At 35.9% G+C, this 21,592-nt stretch overlaps 1 protein-coding gene across 1 annotated transcript in view; it reads right to left on the bottom strand.

Moving 5' to 3' along the window:
- LOC148955669 (uncharacterized) overlaps positions 1 to 21,355 on the bottom strand; it is an 82,711-nt gene extending 61,356 nt beyond the window's left edge. The window contains exon 1 of the mRNA XM_089108298.1: positions 21,188 to 21,355. Coding sequence (XP_088964424.1) covers positions 21,188 to 21,353 — 166 coding nt within the window. The 5' untranslated portion in view covers positions 21,354 to 21,355. The remainder of the gene's footprint in view (positions 1 to 21,187) is intronic.
- Positions 21,356 to 21,592: the final 237 nt, after the last annotated feature.

Consider the following 21,592-nt stretch of genomic DNA (forward strand, 5'->3'; position numbering starts at 1 on the left):
TTTTCCTGTTCCAGCGGCTGCCTCCTATCTTTTTCACCAACTTTGATGGTTGATACAAAAGGCATTAGTTTCCCCCTATATACTTTTTGAATATAGGCCTAACGTCCAATTTTTCGACTGTTTCAAATTTATCCTCTAAAAAAATAGTTGAGGCCATCTTAGAAAACAATAAATTCCTGTAGAATTGACATACGAAATAATTCAGGAATCTAATAACAGAACCTAATGCAGGGGCGTGTCCGGGATTTTTATTCGGATGGGTGTTTTACAAAAAAAAAAAACTTTAAAAAATGCATCAAATATTTGTTTTTACTCTTCTTTTTTTGGAGTGGGGGGGGGGTTCAAACCCAGTAGACCCTCCTCCCTGGGTACGGCCTTCCAATAGTATGCATTTCAAAATATAGTACTCTTTATCACCGTATTTCCACTATTCTTTCAGAAAAGTACTGAGTTAATCTTTAAAGGATCTGTAAATTTCCACGTGAAAAAATGGTCACCAAATTAAAAGACATTAAATTGGTGATTAAAGGCAACATTTTTCTGTTAAACTTTGTTTTTGTAATGAGGCCTTATTATTACCAAAAACCAGCTTGAAGGAAAACTTCTACTTTAGAAATGAGACGATCGCATAGTTCCTTTTATGTAACTTTTAAGTAAGGTTTTTGTAACTTTTAAAGTAACTTTTTGTATGTAACTTTTAAGTTTATAGAATTAGCAGTATGATCATTCCCTATCTCACCCATTATAAAAACCCGGACCGAGGTGCAAGTGCTCCGAAGAACGTAAAAACATAAGCGGCATTAGATATTTTCACGGGTAAACAAGTCAGATTTCTCTTGAACGCGAAACTTGGCTTCAACGTTGGAACACTAATTTTGAAGAAACTAATTTTAAATTAATTTATTCCAATACATACATGAAAATCGGTAATTAGTAGTGCAATGTTATTATTAGATGGTTTTAGGAATTAAAAATAGGTTTCGAAGTCTCAAGTTGGTTTCAAAGGCATTTTGAGAAAGTTTCTGCCAAAATACGTGTTCCAGGGTAATTGGACCGCTGATGGCAGATCAAATGAGAGGAGCTGTTTGTACGCGCCGATATAAATATATATATATATATATATATATATATATATATATATATATATATATATATATATATATATATATATATATATTATATATATATATATATATATATATATATATATATATATATATATATATATATATATATATATATATATATATATATATATATATATATATATATATATATATATATATATATATATATATATATATATATATATATATATATATATATAAATATATAGAAAAATATATGAAAATAGAAGTTCGTTACGTATGTTAATTCGTAAGTTACGTATATTTATTACTAATAAAACGTTCGTAAATAAAATTAAACAACTTTCAAGAAAGCCATTTAACCAAATAAAAGTAAGATTAATATGCAAGGTTCGTTTTAATTATTGTTCTACGGTGAGCCAAACAACCTGCATTAATTCAAAAACGTTCAAAATTAAATAAAAAAAAACAAGCTTTTTTAACTGAAAGTAAGGAGCGACATTAAAACTTAAAACGAACAGAAATTAATCCGTATATGAAAGTCCCCTCCTCAACGTCTCGCTCTATACGCTGAAGTTTGACTCTTTCTCACAACTCTATTTATATTCTGTTGACATATTCTGCCTTTTTACTTACTTATCGTGCAATAAATAATTACATATATGTGCACATATTTTATAATTTTTAGCACATATAAATATGTGCCCTGATTTTCACCATTAATTCAGCTCGCTTGTAGTATTTAGTGTTTTGGAATATTTTGATAAAATAAAAAAGTTAGATACGAATTGTATCCAAGGCCCAATAATGCCTCTTGGGTATAATTTGTCTCAGTTCTAAATAGGGGATACAACATGTAATAACATTTATATTATAGTCTTTGTGTTAACATCTTCTTTCGCAAGAGAAGAACAAAACAAAATGCAGGACTTTTCCATTTGCTGTGATTATAAATACTGTATAGAAAAAGCTGAATTTTTGTTCGTGACTACGTGAAGAAATGAAATAAAAAAGTGGAGATATGAAGCAAGTGGGTGACGCTTTTTAACTAAGCAAGTGAATAAAACAAACTACATAAGCCTTGATATTTCGTCACCACATTTGAGAACAGCTATAACAAAAAAACAAAAAAAAGAAACAAAAAAACATTCAAACAAATCAAGCAAAAAAACAACTACAACATGTATGAAAATAACCTTAAAGTACAAAAAACTGGTTTTATATTATATTTTTGCATTCTCTCTTAAAAAATTTTGTGATAAAAAAAGGGACAAATGGTAGAGAAATGCGATTTTCTTTTTTGGTCAATTTCGCCTTTTTCTGAAATTAATTTTAAAAAATACTTTCTATTAAACAAGCTTTTAAAAGAAAAGTAAAGAGCCATATTAAAATCAAAGAGGAGCCGAAATAAAGCCACATGATGATTAAACTTAGAACGAACAGAAATTAAATTCAGTGAATAAATGAACCTCGAAACATAGAAATTGAAATGAATAAGGAAGTCAGACTTAAAACGAAAAAAAAAATGCAATAAACAGAAGTGGGGCTAATACCCCTAAACCTTCTAAAACTACTACTACTACTAATACTAACACCTCACTGCAGTACTAAGTCACCTGATGCCAACACACCTACGCACGCTCCTCCTCTATCCCAATATATTCAAAACCTACCTACTTAAGCCATTCCAGGAAGTCCCCATTTCCTTTAAATCTTTCCTTACAACATTCTCCCATCCCATTAGGGGACGACCTGCTTTTCGTTTGGCCCTAGACGATTGACTGACAAGGATTATCTTATGTAATTTCTCATTCTTCATCCCCACAAAGTTTCCTAGCTATCTCAACCTTTCTCTCGTTATTGCCCTAGAAAGTGGGGTTGAACCACATTTATCTTAGAGCTTATTGTTTGAAATACTATCAGTCTGTCAGGTACTCAAAACAACTTGTCGGTAATTTCTCTGGAAAATATCTAGCAAATCTTCCTCCGTTTTTCCGAGGGCCAGGCTTCAGAACCATACCTTCCAAGGGCGCCGGAAGAAAATTTTCCAGAGGGTGGGGGGGGGGCAAACACCAAAATATCAGTGGTGGTTGGTTGACAGGGAATATATTTCAGGAAATTTTTTTCGTAGCATTAAGTTTATTTTTAATCTTAATAAAGACTGATCTTTAAAGACACAAATTAAATGTACAACATCAGTAGGCAACACAATTATGTTGCCTATGGTAAACTATGGTATGGTCCAATCTGCCAAGTTAACATTACACAATAGAATTAGTTTACTGCTCCATACAACTGTATTTGCCTAGTATTAGTTACATCTGCAGTTCATTGCTCCATATGACTATATTCACCAAGTAATATTTATATCTGCAGAGTTAACATTTTATGTTAACTCTGCAGATATAATGATAAGCACGAGTGCTCCCAAGCTATGGTTGGGGCCTCGGAGCGAGGATTCACGCCCCCGTCCCTAGCGAGCCGGGAGGAGAGCCCTAAGTTGCACCTCACAGCGGTGGAGTGGTGTAACATTCTATTAGTAGCCTTGCCCGACAAATAGAATGGTTAACGCCATGGGGTGCCAAGGGTCTGGGGAGCCTTTGGTCAAGTCAATTCCTATGAAACACCAATGGATATTGAAGATCAAATGCAGAGAGATACTACTATTACGGCGTTCGCGGTAGCCGACGCGGACCAGGTCAGGGTGGTGCCTGGCCTAACAAGTATGCAAGCCGCCAGATCAAGAAAACATCTGAATATTGGCACGTGGAATGTTCGCAGCTGCAAGCTGGAATCCACGCAACTGCTCCTTGCAAGAGAGCTGCAGAAGTATAAAATCAACGTTTTTTGTCTGTCAGAAACGAGACTTAATGATGTTCTGTCCAAAAATTTGACCGTTTCCGAATCTGACTCATTCCAGTTCTACTACTCGGGTCCCAATGATGGTTCCGGCCAGCAAGGAGTTGGGTTCCTAATAGACGGTCCTACTGCATCATGCGTCACCTCTTGGGAGACAGTGTCATCAAGAATCACCACGATCAGACTGAGAGGCCACATTAGCCAAACAACCATAATCGCCGTGTACGCTCCGATAAGGGATAGTTGTCAAGTGGTCAAAGATACCTTTTATTATGACCTACAAAGAATCATCGACAAGACACCAAGGCGTGACATGCTCTTTGTAGCTGGAGACTGGAACGCCTGGCTTGGCAGAGTAGACCCCAACACAGCAGCAGTTATTGGCCGCCACACCGTTGGTGATGTATCAATGGAGAAAGGCTCTTACAGCTAGCAAGATACAACAGCCTAAGCGTCACAAACACTCTCTTTGAGCACAAGAGACTCCACCTCGTTACATGGCGTTCGAACGACGGCGTAACAACAGCCCAGATCGACCACAACTTAGTCAGCAGAAGATGGAGGAGCTCCTGCACAGATGCCCAGGTATACAGAAGAGCAGACACAGGATCTTTAAATGGATCCGACCACTATCTCCTCACTTGCAAAGTCCGTCACCGCCTTAGTAGGCAGAAGCGACAGAAGGCAGGGAAGCCCTTCAATGTGTCGAAACTAAGATGCTCGGAAATCAAAACTGACTTCGTGTTAAAGCTAAGCAACCGGTTCGAAGCCTTGAATCGTCTTTCACGCGTCGAAGAAGAATGGACGAAGATAAAAATTGCGACACAGGACGTAGCTGAGGAGGTGCTTGGCCACACAAAACGAAAATAGTGAGCCTGGATCTCTGACCACATCATAGAACTAGTTGAGAAGAAGCGACCCCTCGTGGGAGGTGCAAAAGAACCCTTAAAAGTAGCCCGCAAAGCAGTTAAACAGTCACTGAAACGGGACAGAGAACAAAACTGGTCAGATCTGGCGAATGAATTGTAACAAGCGTCAAAGAACCACAACAGCAGGAAAATGTTCAAACTCCTGAAAGAAGCTACAGGAAACGATCCTGTAGCGGTTGACACACTGCCAGGAACTCATCCGAACAGAAGAAGGACGCATGGAACGCTGGCAAGAGCATTTTTCTGAGCTACTGAACCCTGTCAAACCCCCGTGCGATCTACCTGCCTTCTTGAGTGCTGATAGAGATCCCTACGTAATAAATCTCGACCCGCCAAGTATTGTGGGCGTACAAAAAGTACGGAAGGGCATGAACAGCTTTAAAAATCCAGAAGTGGATGGGATCCCTCCTGAAATATTCAAGGCCTCACCAACTCTACTATGCCGCCTAACCGACTTTTTTTTACAGGTATGGACGACGAAGATCTTCCCAAACGACTGGAAAGTATCAGTCCTCATTCCGCTCGTTCAGTCAAAATGGGTTAACCACAATTATTTTGCATATTATAAAGAACAAACTTTTGTTTTTAACCTTTTTTTATAGACAAAAAGAAGAGAAAAATATATCATCTTTAAGGGTGTATAAAGGGCTTAAAATTTAATTTTCAAGAAAAATGTTTCCAGAAAGAGCATAAAAAAGGTATCAACTTGTACATTTACCTAATTCATAACTCAGTAATGGGAATACCTCCAAATTTGCCCTGATATGCAAATTTATGGCTATAATAAACAGCCACAAGTACTCAATATAATATTCTTTTTTTTTCCTAGAGGCACTTCATTTGGAAGGGATAGTGGTACAAACTTTGGAGGGTGCTCATTTGATTGCAAATTAAAAGTTCTAGTGCCCTTTTAAAGACTTAAAAGTGATTGGAGGGCATCCAGCCCCTCCCAAGCCATTTTTTCTTCAATTGCTTATCATCAAAACTTTGGGATAGTCATTTTGTTCAAAATAGTTCAAAAGTCAAACAGTAATGCTTATGGGTTGACAACTGCTTTTCTGGGTTGACAACTGCTTTTCCAACCCCCAAGGCAAGGGCTGTAAGTTATGCAAGTTGCCCATTGTTACAAGATAAGGTTTATGTGGAAAGTGTGGTCATGTAAACTTTGGAGGAGGCTCATTCAATTGGAAATTGACAGTTCCATTGCCCTTTATAAGATACAAAATGATTGGAGGGCAACCTTCCCTCTGTGCCCTCTTCCCACCAAATGCATCAAATCAAAATTTTGGGATAGCCATTTTATTTAAAACAGTCCTAAGTTCAAATGGCCATTGTGGCATTGACCCCCCCCCCAGTGCAAAGGTATTAAGTTAAAACTTTCAGGAAATGTTGAGTGAAGTTTCAAGGAGGTTGGAGGGCTGCCAGTTTCTGTCAAGGAGGGCTGCTTTCCCTTCCCCATTCCCAACCTTCCTCTCATGGTTGTAAAAACTTTGGAGGATGCTCATTTGATTGGAAATTGAAAGTTCTAGTCTTTTTGTTTAAATCAGAAGGGATTGGAAGATAAATAGCCCCTGTCCTAGAACAGTTTTTATATCTGGAAAGTGATCACACATCTATCTTTATTTGGTAAAAAAAAAAATACAGATTCCTAAATATTTGTAGATGAGAGCTTTAAACCTCAAGAGCATTGTCCTCTTTTTTTCTTTTTTTTAAGGAGGGGGCAGGTATCTCAAAAGGTGCATTTTAATGCTAAAACATCTTAACTCTCATGGAGCCTTCAGGTAAATACAGAATTATTTCCAAGAAAGGGCCAGGGGGTGGAGGTAGAAATTGATATTTAATCCCTCTAGATTTCTGGGAATATTGCTGATCTATGCTACTATTATGAAGTAAATAGTCACATTCCTTATAGGAGAGGGGCTGCCTTTACTTCATCCCCAACCTCCCTTGTGGTTGTAGAAACTTTGGAGGATGCTCATTCAATTTGTTACTATTAGTGCTAGTCCTATTTTTTTATGAATTGAAAGGGATTAGAGACCATCCAGCCTCTATACTAAAACTATTTTTGGTATTGCATCCTTTTGTTACCTCTTAAGATATCTCACTGACATTTTAAGGTACCTATTTTGTGCTTTCTCTGTGGATGCTCAAATTTGCTGATTGGGGAATCTTCCTGGGGGGGGGGACCCCAACTCCCCAAGTATATAGCCCAAATTATAGATTTCCCATGTGCTTTTCTATTCCTTGATTTCATTAGTGTTGACTCTATTTATGGGCATTAAATTGAAACAAGAGTGATGCATGAAAAATATATAAACTGTGAGATGTTTTGCAAAAAGGGCCTAAGTCTACTTTTTCCTAAAAATTAGTTAAGCATATGGTTCAAAAGAGCTCGAAGAGATCTATCAACTGGTTTATTCAGACTGAATTTATCTTTAATTCTGACCGAGCTATAAATTGCTCCAAAAGGGCTTAAAAGAGAGTGTAAGTCCTTTATCTTCTAAGTCATGAACAATTCAGACATTTCCAGTGAATTCTGATTAAAAAGTTAACTAGGAATCAGTCAATAAGGTTTCAAGTTTCTTAAATTCTCTTTTATTTTTTATTGTGCTTTATTACTTTGATTTTGATCTTCTGTGAAATTAGGAAAAGTGGACTTGTGCTCTTTTAGCAAAATTCCACAGAATTTGATACAATATATTTGCACATTATGGTTGTGGGACTAGGGCAAGAGCATAGTAGATCTGCAGTCAAAATGAGATACCAAAAATTATTCTGCATATTATGAAGAAAGAATTGTTGTTTTTAACCCTTTTCTATTGTCAAAAATAAGAGAAAAATGCATTAAAGGTGCACTGATGATTCAACATTTTTTGTAAAAAAAAAACAGTTTTTCTTCTCTAGAAGTCCCAATTCAAAGACTTTTGGTTTGAAAAGGGTTTCAGTATGTAGGAAAAACATCTAGAAATATAATTCTTTGATGAGAAGTTTGAAGTTTTATCAGAAAAGGGTAAACAACTCTGATTTTCCAAAGTTAGGGCATTTTCACCTACAAATTTGACACAACAAAAAAGTTACCTGTTTTCAATGCAAGTCAGAATCCAATTCAACAAGTGTCAAAATGCTTAGGGAATACACGCCAGTGGAACCAGGTGTATTTGAAATGTGTTGAAATACTTGGGGAATACTTGTGTGTCAAACCTGGTGTATTTGAGATGTATATTCTTGTTTCGTTGTTTTTTCTTCAACTTTATTTAATGTACAAAAGTATAAAGCACTATTCAAAAAGTAGAAGTAATAAAACTAAAAAAATTGTTTTAACTATGTAGTATTTAATATAACAAAATTGCTTAATCATAAGGTATGTGATATTGTGAGCTAGATCACTTAAATCTTCTTTTGTTGCATATATGCCACAGGAAAGCATCTCCAAACGCTATCTGGAATGGCCCACTTCCTGTCAGTTTTAATGGCCCAGCAAAGATTTATTCAATGTTGACAGTGTAAATGTCATCAACACAAAATCAAAGGGGTGAAAGGACTGCATGGTAGTCCATATACCCCCATACAAATTCTAGAACTGGAACATTTGGCCATTTCAAAGCGTGATCTACATTTCTAATCCACTTGGAAATTTTTAGTTTGGACTGTCCTTTGTCAGGAAAGTCCAGAAACCTAATAACAAACTATGGCACCTTGCTTTTTTTGTCACCAAAAAAATGGCAGAGTATTTGTCAAGCTGCAGCTCAACCTCCGACCCAAATTTGAGAATTTTTATTTAGTTTCATTGATAAGTGCTAAGTGCTAATGACTTCTATGTGAACTTCTGCAATTTTTGGCAGTAGCAGGTACCCATAAATTTGACAGGTATATTTTTCTCAGTGGACCCGGGAATTTTGACATCAATTATTTCTCATTTGTTAAACATGTTCAGTGAAGTTTCGATAGTCACCTATATTTCAACAGGGCCTGTTACTGTCTGTTAAAAATTTTGACAAGGTTACTACAAGATATTTGCAAACAAAATAAATCAGTTTATAGAAGCCATTATCTACGTTTGAACTTGACTGAAGGAATATTTTTAATGCACCTGGTATTCCACTACATTAAACAAGAATTTTTGACACTTGGAACCTAGTTTTGACAATGTAATATTTGTTGCCATTTTAATTTAATTTTATCAAGAAAAAGCTAATGTTACTAGAATACAGATAAAATCAGATGTATCTTGATGCATTGGTGCTAATCCCAACTCTTTTTTTGCAATCAACAGCAGTAACAGCAGTTTGAACATTGCATACCTGAAAAATTGTTGGTAGCTCCTTTCTTGTCAAAAACAGGAAACTGACTGAATTAAATGTTCTTTTCTTATCTGGGTATACTGGATATTGTGTCAATGTTTCTTATTGCTGGGATACAAAAATGGCTTCAAGAGATGGTGCTCAAAGTCATGACTAAGCAGAGTTATTCCATTTTGAAGAAAAATTTCAACAGGGGTTCCAAAATTCTTTACTCTATATATGTTAACATGAATGTTCAAAATTGGTGTACATCTTCTTCTTTCTTCTTCTATTTAACAGCAGGCGGGCTTTTCAGTAATACTATTTAGCCCTTTTCCTTTTGCTTCACTCTGTGGGCTACAGAGCTACTGGCTTGATTGCCTCATGATTATTAGATAATTTCAGATATCTTTCAGTAGATTTTTAGACTCTAGGAGTTCAATTAGGAGATGATAGATGTCGATTTCTATGCTCTGTGTGCAGGTATAGTTGGCTAGGCTCTTGGCTGATTTTGTGGTGTTTGAAGCATTTTAACAGTTTGCAAAGCAAGGTATGTTGTGCAGACGTCAGCATATTACATTCAAATAGGCAATGGTCAATTGTTTCATTATTCATATTACAATGCCTGCAAAGAGGGGACAGGGGAATTGAACCACTTGAATTAGAAAACTTATACGAGAATGCAAGAAAATTTAGTCCATTTGTTCCAGAACAAATTCTATGATAAATTTTAGAAAGATACTTATTGGGAAAGGGGGGAAGGATAGGATTAATCTTATTAAAATTAATATCTGATAGCCTCCATCGGTAAATATCTCTAATCGGGATTGGTCTCCCACTTGGCTGGTCAATATTTATAGCATTTTTTGCTATTTCATCAACCTGATGATTACCACTTATGCCAGAGTGGCTAGGAATATACTGGAAATACGTTCTTATGCCACTTGAAGCAAGATTATCTATGATACTGAGACAATGATAAGTGTCAATGTCCAACTTATACTGAGGAGCTGAAGCCAGCAACTCAAGGCTTGATAAAGAGTCGGAATATACAATAATATTATTTGAATTTCCAATCAAAGGTTGGTTTTCCTTAAGGTGTTCTAATGCCATGATTATGGCATTTAACTCAGCAGACATTATAGATAAATTATTATATAATCTCTCGCCCACTGCAATTTTCAGGTGAGGAAGGAAAGCACCACTTGCTACCTTGCTCACCACATGTAGAGTGTGTGAGGTATTTGATTCAATTTTAGTAAGATGTTTTGTCAAGAGAAAGCTACGTCTCTCCCTTATTGTTGTTAATCCACTCTCCATAAGCAGAAACTTGGTGCTTGTGGGTTTCCTAAGACCAAATATGAGACGTATTATATCATTTAGTGTTGTTTCAATTTTTTTCATCAGGGTCTTTGCCCATGCACCATATACAATGAGCCCATAGTCAATATGGGGTCTTATATGTGATTTATAAAACTGGAGTAAGGTTTTCTCCTTACAGCCCCACGGTGTGGAAAGAAGTCTTTTTAGTATATTTGTTTTTCTATAGCATTTTTTTATTGTGTTTGAAATGTGGAGGTGGAAATTAAGTTTTTGGTCAAGCATGAGACCTAGGTAATTAATATGATTATCTTCTGGAATAGTTGTTTTATTTAGAGTTAGTTTTGCATTAACGTGGTTTCGCTTTCGGTGAAATTGGATTATTTTTGACTTGGTAGGTACAATGGGTAAATCTGAATGTTGAGAGAATTCTTCAATTTGGAAAAATGACTTTTGCAGATTTGACTGTGCTATATCAAAGGTGTTGCCAGATGACCATAGCACCAAATTGTCAGCATATTGTAGATTCGTGTGGGGTAGGTTCATGTCCCAGAGATATAGGGCAAAGAGGAGGCAACTGAGGACTGCTCCCTGAGGTAGGCCTTTGGTTATTGTCTTTTGGGGTGAAGAGGCTGAACCAACACAAGCAATGAAACTTCGCACTTCTATGAAGCATTGTATAAAAAATACTAGCTTGGGGGGTAGTCCAAGGTTTGCAAGTTTGTTTAAAAGGATTTGGTGGTTTACATTGTCACATGCCCCTTCAAAATCTAGGAAAGCTGCAACTAGGACATTATTTTTTGAGAATGATTCATTTATTGCATTTGTTAGCAAAATGAAAGCATCTGTTGGGGAGTGGTGTTTCCTGAATCCAGTTTGAGTGTGAGGGATCATATTATTTTTTTCAACAAACCAGAGGAGTCTGTAATAGATCATTTTCTCCAATTTTTTCTCCATCACAGGAGTAATCATTATGGGCCTATAGGACTCAGGGTTATCTTTTGGTTTATTTTTCTTTAGGATTGGTAGGAGGGACGAACATTTCCATATATTGGGGAACATAGAAGATGCCCAAACGTGATTATAACAATTCAGCAGTTCTTGTTTGTATGAAGGGGTGAGATTCTTTATCCATGTAGGGTGTATATTGTCATAGCTGCCGCTAGTTTTGGTCCTATTATGATGTATTACATTATTCATTTCCTGGATTGAAAATGGACTAGTTATATACTCGGATCCTGGGCGTGGTTGGTAACTTGAGTTCATAGGAATTGGGGACATTTTGCTTCGATTATTTGATGTTAGTTTATTAACAAATAGAGTGGCAAATAGCTTAACCTTTTCGTTATCATTGTCTTAGTGGATAATATTATGCATAAGCTCATACAGGACTAGGTTGGGGGAAATCTATTTTCCACATATGGCTCATGACTTTATGTATTATTGGCTCATGTGTTTCTCTGGAGAGATTATTCGCAAAATTATTCCAGTAATTATATTTAGCATCTATTATAGTCCTTTTTAGATTAGATTCTGCTTGTAATTTTTTTAAATATGTAGTAGGTGATGGTTTTTTTTATGAATTCTGTCCTAGCTGGCTTTTTTATTCTCCATTTATTTTGGCACTCATTTGTCCACCATGCTTTAGGAATGTGTTTAGGGAAGGTTTTCTTGGGTGTTGTCCTGAGGATAGTATGATTAGCTGTACTTATAAGTAAAGATGTCAAGACTTCAGCATGTGTGTCAACTGTTGGGTTTGAAATGCATGAATTTTGGGTGAAACTTGTAATTTCATCCTTTAGCTTATTTTGGAACATTTACCAATTTGCTTTAGTGTTGATATATTTCGAGGTATGTGATAGAGTTTCAGCAGGTTCATTTAGGGAGCAAACTATAGCAAAGTGGTCAGTTCATAGACTATCAATTTTATTTATATAAATTTTATTCAAAATATTTAATGACACAATTTGTAGGTCAATTAAGGAGAATCTGCGACTTTTGGGGTTGAAATATGTATTCAGGTTTGGAGGGGTAGCAACAGCTAATTCATTATTATTTGAAGTCATATGCTCAATCAATTTACCAGCTTTATTTGCTTGTTTATTCCCCCACAAAAGGCTGTGGGCATTAAAATCTCCACAAATAATGACATTTTTTAACATATTAGAATTATTTATCTAATTAAAGCAATCCATGGCATCTGTAGTTTGGCCATTAGGGTTATAAAAGCTTATCATGTAGGTTTTTGTATTATTCAGCCAAGCACTGATACCAATTGCATCAACATCATTTGCAAAATCTGGAAAATTGATGCCACAAAATTTTATATTATTTTTAACTATTAAAGCTACTCCACCTCCTTTTATCTCTGATGATCTATCCTTTCTCAGGATAGTATATCTCAGAGACTTAATTTTTTGATTTTGGGTTAAATGAGTTTCCTGAAGGCAAGCAATATCAATGGAATTGTTATTCTTAACAGATATTATTTAATATAGCTTATTTTCTATGGGTGGTCTTATGTTCCACTAGAGTATTGATATTTGTTGTATTGTGGATTTATTTTTTATATGACTGTGTATCAATGTTCAGCTTTTTTAAAAGTAAAGCAAGATCTTTTTTGCTTGAATGAGCATATCATCAGGGATGTAGATTTTTGCCAATTCTGCGATGATTTTTGTTTTCTGTAGTTGATGTATGTTCATGGCCTGAACTGCATTACAGTCTAGATTGAAAAAGCATATATTTGGGAATTGCATGTTTGGTTGTGCATCCTGTTTGTCAGTTAAGGGATTAATTCCTGGTAGTGTTCTGGTTAGTTTCTTTTTGGGAGGGGGGGCCAGGCTGACCCCATCTCATCAGACAAGGAGAATTGTTGACTTGGTGATTCCTTCTGATTGGGATGTGAGCGAGGGAGCTTAGAGGCTGGGGTCTCATACGGGGGGCTTGAGGCCGGGAGGGCGTCTGCCGTGGGGGTTTTGGTTGGTTTCATTACTGGTTTTATTTAGCATTGTTTCACAGTATTTGCTTTCATTGCTGCAAAGGGGTATGGGATCGCCTTCTCTCTTATTATTTTGAGTATTCGTGCTATTTTCTTATATGCAGGGCATAGTGATTTATTGGTAGATTCATGTGAGCCTTTGCAATTGATACATGTAGGCTGAGTGTTGTTGCAGGTTGTCAACTCTTTAGGATGGAATGCTTTACAATTACTACACTCTAGGAGAATTTCATTGCATTTGTTTGTTGTGTGTCCCAGTTTGAGACACTTCTGACACTGAATAGGCTTTGGTTTGTATTCCTTGTGTGGTTTCGTTTTCCCAAATAGGAATAACTTTTCTGGAATATTAATTTTTTCCTTCAGTGTAAATAACAAAGATCTACTTTTTTCTGGGCCAATAGAGTTAGGTTTACTGAGTTGGGTAGCATCTTCAACTGGAATTGTGTTGCCAGCCCTATGTGAGAGCCCTTCTTTTAAATCCTGAATGGGTATTTCTGGGGAAATATTACAAACTATCATTCTTGTTGGGGATTGTTTTGGGTTATATTTAGATGCATTAATTGGGGTATTCAGAAGGGATTTTTGGTTTATTATTGTGTCTGCTGATTTTTGATCTTGGACGGCTATTAGCAGAGATCCATCACGGTGAATATTAAGAGAGAACATTGATTTTAGCAATTTGAAAATTGCAACTCTTATTGCAGTAATCTTTTTTATTTCAAAGGAGGTAATAGGAGAAATTTTAAGGTAAATTACTAAGTTTTGGGAGGGAGGATCTTCGGTGGGGAGGGGGGAATGCTTTTGATTGGGGAGATTTTTCCCCTTTTTTTTAGAGCTTCTAGAAAGGACCTCTTGAAACCCATTTTCATAATTTATAGTGACATTGGCCCCTTCAATGATCATTGTCCTATTCTCAGAATCGGAGCTATCATATCAGCTTTGTGATAGTGTGCTTGACCAGTCAGGATGGGTTTCAGTTTCGCTGGTATTTGGGGTGGGATGTGGGGGGACTTTTTTTTTGGAAGACTTCTAATCATTGCCAACTGGAAAAAGCTTTAAACTAAAACAAACTAAAACAAGAAAGGATAATACAATGATAACAAACCGTCTGCACTGTACTATGGGGAAAATTTCAGGATCAAAAGAAACACCACAGTATGGCCCTGAGGATGATTTGAACAGAATTGATTCGGTGCAACTACTGATTAATTGAGATAATAGTTCACCAGAAATTTATTTTAAATTTCTTTAAATGTTGCTGAATGTCTGTACATTGACAAGAATGTCTGAAATACCTTCTTCTTCATCTATTTCACAGCAGGCGGGCTTTTCAGATGATACTACTTTGCCCTTTTCGTTTTGATTCCCTCTTTGGGCCACAGAGCTACTGCCTTCGTTGCCTCTTATTTGTTAGATATTCACAGATATCTTTTAGTAGATGTTTCGACTCAAGGAGTTCAAATATAAGATAAAAGATATTGATTTCTCCGCTCTGTGTGCAGGTATAGTCGGCTTGGCTCTTGGCTGATAGTGAGATTTTGTGGTGTTTGAAGCACTTTAACAGTTTACAATGCACAGTATGCTGTGCAGACGTCAGCATATTACATTCAAATAGGCAATGGTCAATTGTTTCATTATTCATAATACAATACCTGCAAAGAGGGGACAGGGGAACTGAACCACTTGAACTAGGAACTGATACGAGAATGCAAGAAAGTTTAGTCCATTTGTTCCAGAACGAATTCTATGATAAATTTTAAAAAAATACTTATTGGGAAAGGGGGAAAGAGTAGGATTTTTCTTATTAAACATAATATCTGATAGTCTCCATCAGTAAATATCTCTAATGGGGATTGGTCTCCCACTTGGCTGGTCAATATTCATAGCATTTTTTGCTATTTCATCAACCTGATGATTACCACTTATACCAGAGTGGCTAGGAACATACTGAAGATAAGTTCTTATGCCACTTGAAGCAAGATTATCTATAATACTATGACAATGATAAGTGTCAATATCCAGCTTATACTGAGGAGCTGAAGACAGCAACTCAAGGTTTCATAAAGAGTCAGAATAAACTATAATATTATTTGAATTAGTAATCAAGGGTTTATTTTCCATAAGGTATTCTAATGCCAAGATTATGGCATTTAACTCTGCAGACATTATAGATACATTATTATGCAATCTCTCCCCCATTGCAATTTTAAGGTGAGGAAGGAAGGCACCCCTTGCTACCTTATCATTCATTATGGACCCATCAATAAAGATTTGGAAATTATTTTTATAAGTAATTGCATTAAGTTCAGCAAATTTTTTCCAGACAAAAGTGATGGGGGTTAAATCTTTAGTCCACTTTGAGAAATCAGTATTTATTATGGGGATTGACCAATTCCATGGAGGGGATTGGGGGAAAGTAGGTGCAATAGACTTTGCTGGTACAGGGAACTTCTTCTGAATATTGGCATACTCATCTGCAATGCCTCTATACATGGCTGGATTTCTTAACCAATTATGTAGGGTGTGTGAGCTATTTGATTCAATTTTTGTAAGATCTTTAATCAAGAAAAAGCTACGTCTCTCCCTTATTGTTGTTAATCCACTCTCCATAAGCAGAAACTTGGTGCTTGTGCGTTTCCTAAGACCAAACATGAGACGCATTATATCGTTTTGTATTGTTTCGATTTTTTGCATCTGGGTCTTTGCACATGCACCATAGACGATGAGCCCATATTCAATATGGGGTCTTATTATATCGTTTTGTATTGTTTCAATTTTTTGCATCTGGGTCTTTGCACATGCACCATAGACGATGAGCCCATAGTCAATATGGGGTCTTATATGTGATTTATAGAACTGGAGTAAGGTTTTCTCCTTACAACCCCAGGGTGTGGAAAGAAGTCTTTTTAGCATATTTGCTTTTCTATAGCATTTTTTTATTGAGTTTAAATGTGGAGGTGGAAATTAAGTTTTTGGTCAAGCATGAGACCAAGGTAATTAATATGATTATCTTCTGGAATAGTTGTTCCATTTAGAGTTAGTCTTGCATTAACATGATTTTGCTTTTGATGAAATTGGATTATTTTTGACTTGGTAGGTGCAATGGTATATCTGAATGTTGAGAGAATTTTTCAAATTGGAAAAGTGACTTTTGCAGCTTTGACTGTGCAATCTCAAAGGTGTTGCCAGAGGACCATAGTACCAGATCATTAGAATATTTCAGATTCGTGTGGGGGTGGGTCATGCCCCAGAAATATAGAAAAAAGAGGAGGCAGCTGAGGACTGCTCCCTGAGGAAGGCCTTTGATTATTGTCTTTTGGGGCGAAAAGGCTGAACCTACACAAACAATGAAACTTCGCAATTGTATGACAGATTTTATGAAAGATACTAGCTTGGGGGTAGTCCAAGGTTTGCAAGTTTAATTAAAAGGATTTGGTGGTTGACATTGTCATATGTCCCTTCAAAATCTAGGAAAGCTGCAACTAGGACATTATTTTTTGAGAATGATTCATTTATTGTATTTGTTCACAATATGAAAGCATCTGTCGAGGAATGGTGTTTCCTGAAGCCAGTTTGAGTGTGAGGGATTATATTATTTTTTTCAACAAACAACAGGTGTTGGTAATATATTATTTCCTCCATTATTTTCCACATCACAGGATTAATCATTATGGACCTATAAGACTCAGGGTTACTTTTGGGTTTATTTTTCTTTAGGATTGGTAGGAGAGACAAACATTTCCAGATATTGGGGAACAGGGATAAAGCCCAAGCATGATTATAACAATTTAGAAGTTCCTATTTGTATGAAGGGGTGAGATTCTTTATCCATGTAGGGTGTATATTGTCATAGCTGCCACTAGTCTTGGTCCTAATATGATGTATTGCTTTATTCATCTCCTGGATTGAAAATGGGCTGGTTATGTACTCGGATCCTGGGTGAGGTTGGTAACTTGGGTTCATAGGAATTGGGGGCATTTTGCTACAATTGTTTGATTTTAGCTTATTAACAAAAAAAGTGGCTAATAGCTTAGCTTTTTCATTATCATTGCCATAATGGGTATTATTATGTATAAGCTCATACAGAAGTAGGTTGGGGGAAGTCTTTTTCCCACAGATGTGGCTTATGACTTTATGTATAATTTTCTCATGTGTTTCTCTGGAGAGATTATTTGCAAAATTATTCCAGTAGTGATATTTAGCATTTATTATGGTCCTTTTTAAATTAGATTCTGCTTGTAATTTTTTTAAATATGTAGTAGGTGATGGTTTTTTTAAGAATGTTCTCCTAGCTGCCTTTTTGATTCTCCATTTAATTTGGCACTCATTTGTCCACCATGCTTTGGGAATATGTTTAGGGAAGGTTTTCCTGGGTGTTGTCCTGGGGATAGCATGATTAACTGTATTTATTAGTAAAGATTCCAAAACTTCAGCATGTGTGTCAGCTGTTGCATTTGAAATGCATAAATTTTGGGTGAAACTTGTAATTTCATCATTTAGCTTATTTTGGAACATAGGCCAATTTGCTTTAGTGTTGATATATCTGGAGGTATGTGGTAGGGTTTCAGCAGGTTTGTTTAGGGAGCAAACTATGGCAAAATGGTCAGTACATAGACTATCAATTTTATTTATATAAATTTTATTCAAAATATTTACAGACACAATTTGTTGGTCAATTGTAGAGGAACTGCCACTTTTGGGGTTGAAATATATATTCAGGTTTCGAGGGGTAGCAACAGCTAATTCATTATTATTTGAAGTCATGTGCTCAATGAACTTACCAGCTTTATTTGCTGGTTTATTCCCCCATAAAAGGCTGTGAGCATTAAAGTCTCCACAAATAATGATATTTTTAACATATTAGAATTATTTATATAGCTGAAGAAATCCATGGCATCCGTAGTTCGGCCATTAGGGTTATAAAAGCTTAATATGTAAGTTTTTCTATTATTCAACCAAACACTGATACCAATTGCATCAACATCATTTACAAAATCTGGAAAGTTGATGCCACAGAAATTTATATTATTTTTAACTATTAAAGCGACTCCACCTCCTTTTCTCTCTGATGATCTATCCTTTCTTAGGATAGTGTAACCAAGAGACTTAATTTGTTGATTTTGGATTAAATGAGTTTCCTGGAGGCAAGCAATATTGATGGAATTATTATTCATAAAAGATATTAGTTCATTTAACTTATGTTCAGTAAATGACCTTACATTCTACTAGAGCATTCATATGTGCTGTTTTGTTGATTTGCTTTTTGTTTGATTGTGCATTAGCATTTAGTTTTTTTGGCGGTAAGGCAATATATTTTTGTGCTTGAATTAGTAAGGGATTCAGGATGTAGATTTCTGCTCATTTGGTCATGACTTTTGTTTTATGTTTTTGTTGTATATTCATGGCCTGAACTGCATTGCAGTTTAGAATGAATAAGCATATATTTGGGGTTTGCATGTTTTGTTGTGCATCCAGTTTGTCAGTTAAGGGATTAATTCCTGGTAGTATTTCTGGTTTGTTTCATGTTGGGAGGGGGTGCCAGGCCAACCTCATCTCAATAGGCAAGGAGGCTTGTTGGCTTGGTGATTCTTTCTGATAGAGATGTGAGCTAGGGGGCTTAATCGATAGGGTTTTGTATTAAGGGGTACTTGATGCATTGAGAGTGGTTGACTTAGGGCTTTTATCTGATTTCAATATAAGTTTTATTTGGTGTGATTGAGAAATATATTCTTCCATAGCTGCTAAATGGTATGGAATGGCCTTCTCTGTTGCTATTTGGAGTGTTAGTGCTCTTTTCTTATATGCAGGGCATTGTGATTTATTGGTGGATTCATATGGGCCTTTACAATTGATACATGTAGGCTAAGTGTTGTTGCAAGTTGTCAACTCTTTAGGGATGGGAGCCTTTACAATTACTACAAGCTAGGAGAATTTCATTGCATTTATTTGTTGTGCGACCCTGTTTCAGACACTTCTGACACTGGATAGGCTTTGGCTTGTATTCCTTGTGCGGTTTGATTTGCCCAAATAGGAATAACTTTTCTGGGATATTAATTTTTTCCTTCAGTGTAAATAAGAAAGATTTTAGATTAAGTATTATATCTGCTGATTTCTGATCTTGTTCAGCTATTAGCAAAGATCCATCATGGTGAATGTTAAAAGAAAACATTGATTTTAACATTTTGAAAATTGCAACCCTTATTGTAGTAATCTTTGTTATTTCAAAGGGGGTATTAGGATTAGTTTTGGGGTAAATGCCTAAGTTTTGGGAAGGAGAAACTTGGACAGGGGGAGGGGAAATACTTTTGAGTGGGGACGTTTTTTTCCTTTTTTTGGAGCTCCTAGAAAGGACCTCTTGAAATCCATTATCATCTATGGTAACATTAGCTTCAACACTTATCATTGTCCTATTCTCAGAATTTGAGCTTTCATGTGAGCTTTGTGATAGAGAGCTTGACCAGCCAAGATGGGGCAAAAATGGATCAATTTCATTAGTATTTAGGGTGGGATCTGGAGGGACCTTTTTTTAGGGGGAGTTCTTTGCATTGCCTATTGGAATAAGCTTTAAGCTAAACAGAAAAAGATAATAATATGATACAAGACTGTCTGCACTCTACTATGGGGAAAACTTCACCATCCACAAGAGAAAACACCACAGTTTGGCCCTGAGGAGGATTTTGAGCACAATTGGTTCAGTACAACTACTGATAAATCAAGACAATAATTCAAAAGAGACTTATTTTTAAATTTCTTAAGATGTTGCTGTTCTTTCTCCTTGGATTTAGTCAGTGTTGTCAGTCAACTTTTTTAGTTTTATGCAAGGTTTGATGGTGACAGGTTAGGTTAGATTTTTTACCCACTTCTGAGATTTATTAACTAATCTAACCTACCCTAGCACAATTAATTTTAACTTTTACCATCAAAACTTGCATCAAGGCTGATTCACTAAGCTAACTGAATCTAAGCAGAGAAAAAGAAAGTTTGGCCATTCACTGGTAAATGTTGACATTAACCAGATTTTGGACATTCATAGTAGCATACATACCATGTGTTTTTATGTTTCTTGGTTTCATCTGTGTTGATTCAATTTATGAATATTAAGCTGAAACAAGAGTGATGATAGCAAAATGTATTGAAAAATACACAATCTGAGCTATATATCTGCAAATTATGGTACTGGGGTCAGGGGTAAAGTATAGTGGAAGTGTTTTCAAAATTTGTTAATAACAATGTTTCTTTATATTTTGACATAAGAATAGCCTAGGTTTTTAAACATATTTCCTTCTTAAGAGCCCCAGTAGGCTACCATTATTTATGTATACTAATATTCCTAAATCATTTCAAACTGAAAGCTATTATGTATACAAGGCTAATTTCACTTACTCAGGCAAAGCTGGATTTCATCAAGCAAAGACTGGTGCTAGCCAGCCCATTATAGGCCCACAACCCACCACAAGATAAAAACAGCACAAAGAAATATGTTATCAGAGCTAGACTACACTGCCAGAAATACAAACTAGCTAGGAGGCTAATATTCAGAAAATATACAAAATAGCCTAAGCATATGAAATCTAGGCTAGTGGCATTAGGCAACTTTTACTTTACAAAGATGCTTCCCATTTACCACTAATTTATTTTATTTTAGCATGATCAAAAACAGAAGCCAAAGGGCAGTTGACTCTCTGCTTAACAGGATTTGCCTAGGCCTACCTGTGAATTCAAGACCACTAAAAGTCGAATTCATCAGCTGGCTGATCTCAATCCATTTCTTTTCAATAAGGAGTTTTCCTTTGAGCTTGGGAGGCCTACTGTCATATATTGCTGGTATTTGAGAAACAAAAGTTATTAATTGTTTTTCAGTTTCAGTGTTCCACATCATTTAAATAATGTGCTCTTGTTCTTTCTTTGTGTACACTGTTGACAAATGAAGCTCTTTCCCAGAGATCAAAATTCGCTAGAAAATAGAATTTAAAAAAATGTCATCCTAGAATTAGCTGGTATTTTCTAGAACTCGATGGTTTTTACTCCACGATCACAAGAGGCATCAAAGAGATCAAAATCATAGGAAATGATTTTGTTACCTTTCACCCAAAATACAAAAAAAAGAACGATTTA

The sequence above is a fragment of the Artemia sp. Qi Xiang Cuo genome, chromosome 2 (assembly GCF_049724085.1).
Source record: "Artemia sp. Qi Xiang Cuo chromosome 2, ASM4972408v1, whole genome shotgun sequence".
Lineage (NCBI taxonomy): Eukaryota > Metazoa > Arthropoda > Branchiopoda > Anostraca > Artemiidae > Artemia > Artemia sp. Qi Xiang Cuo.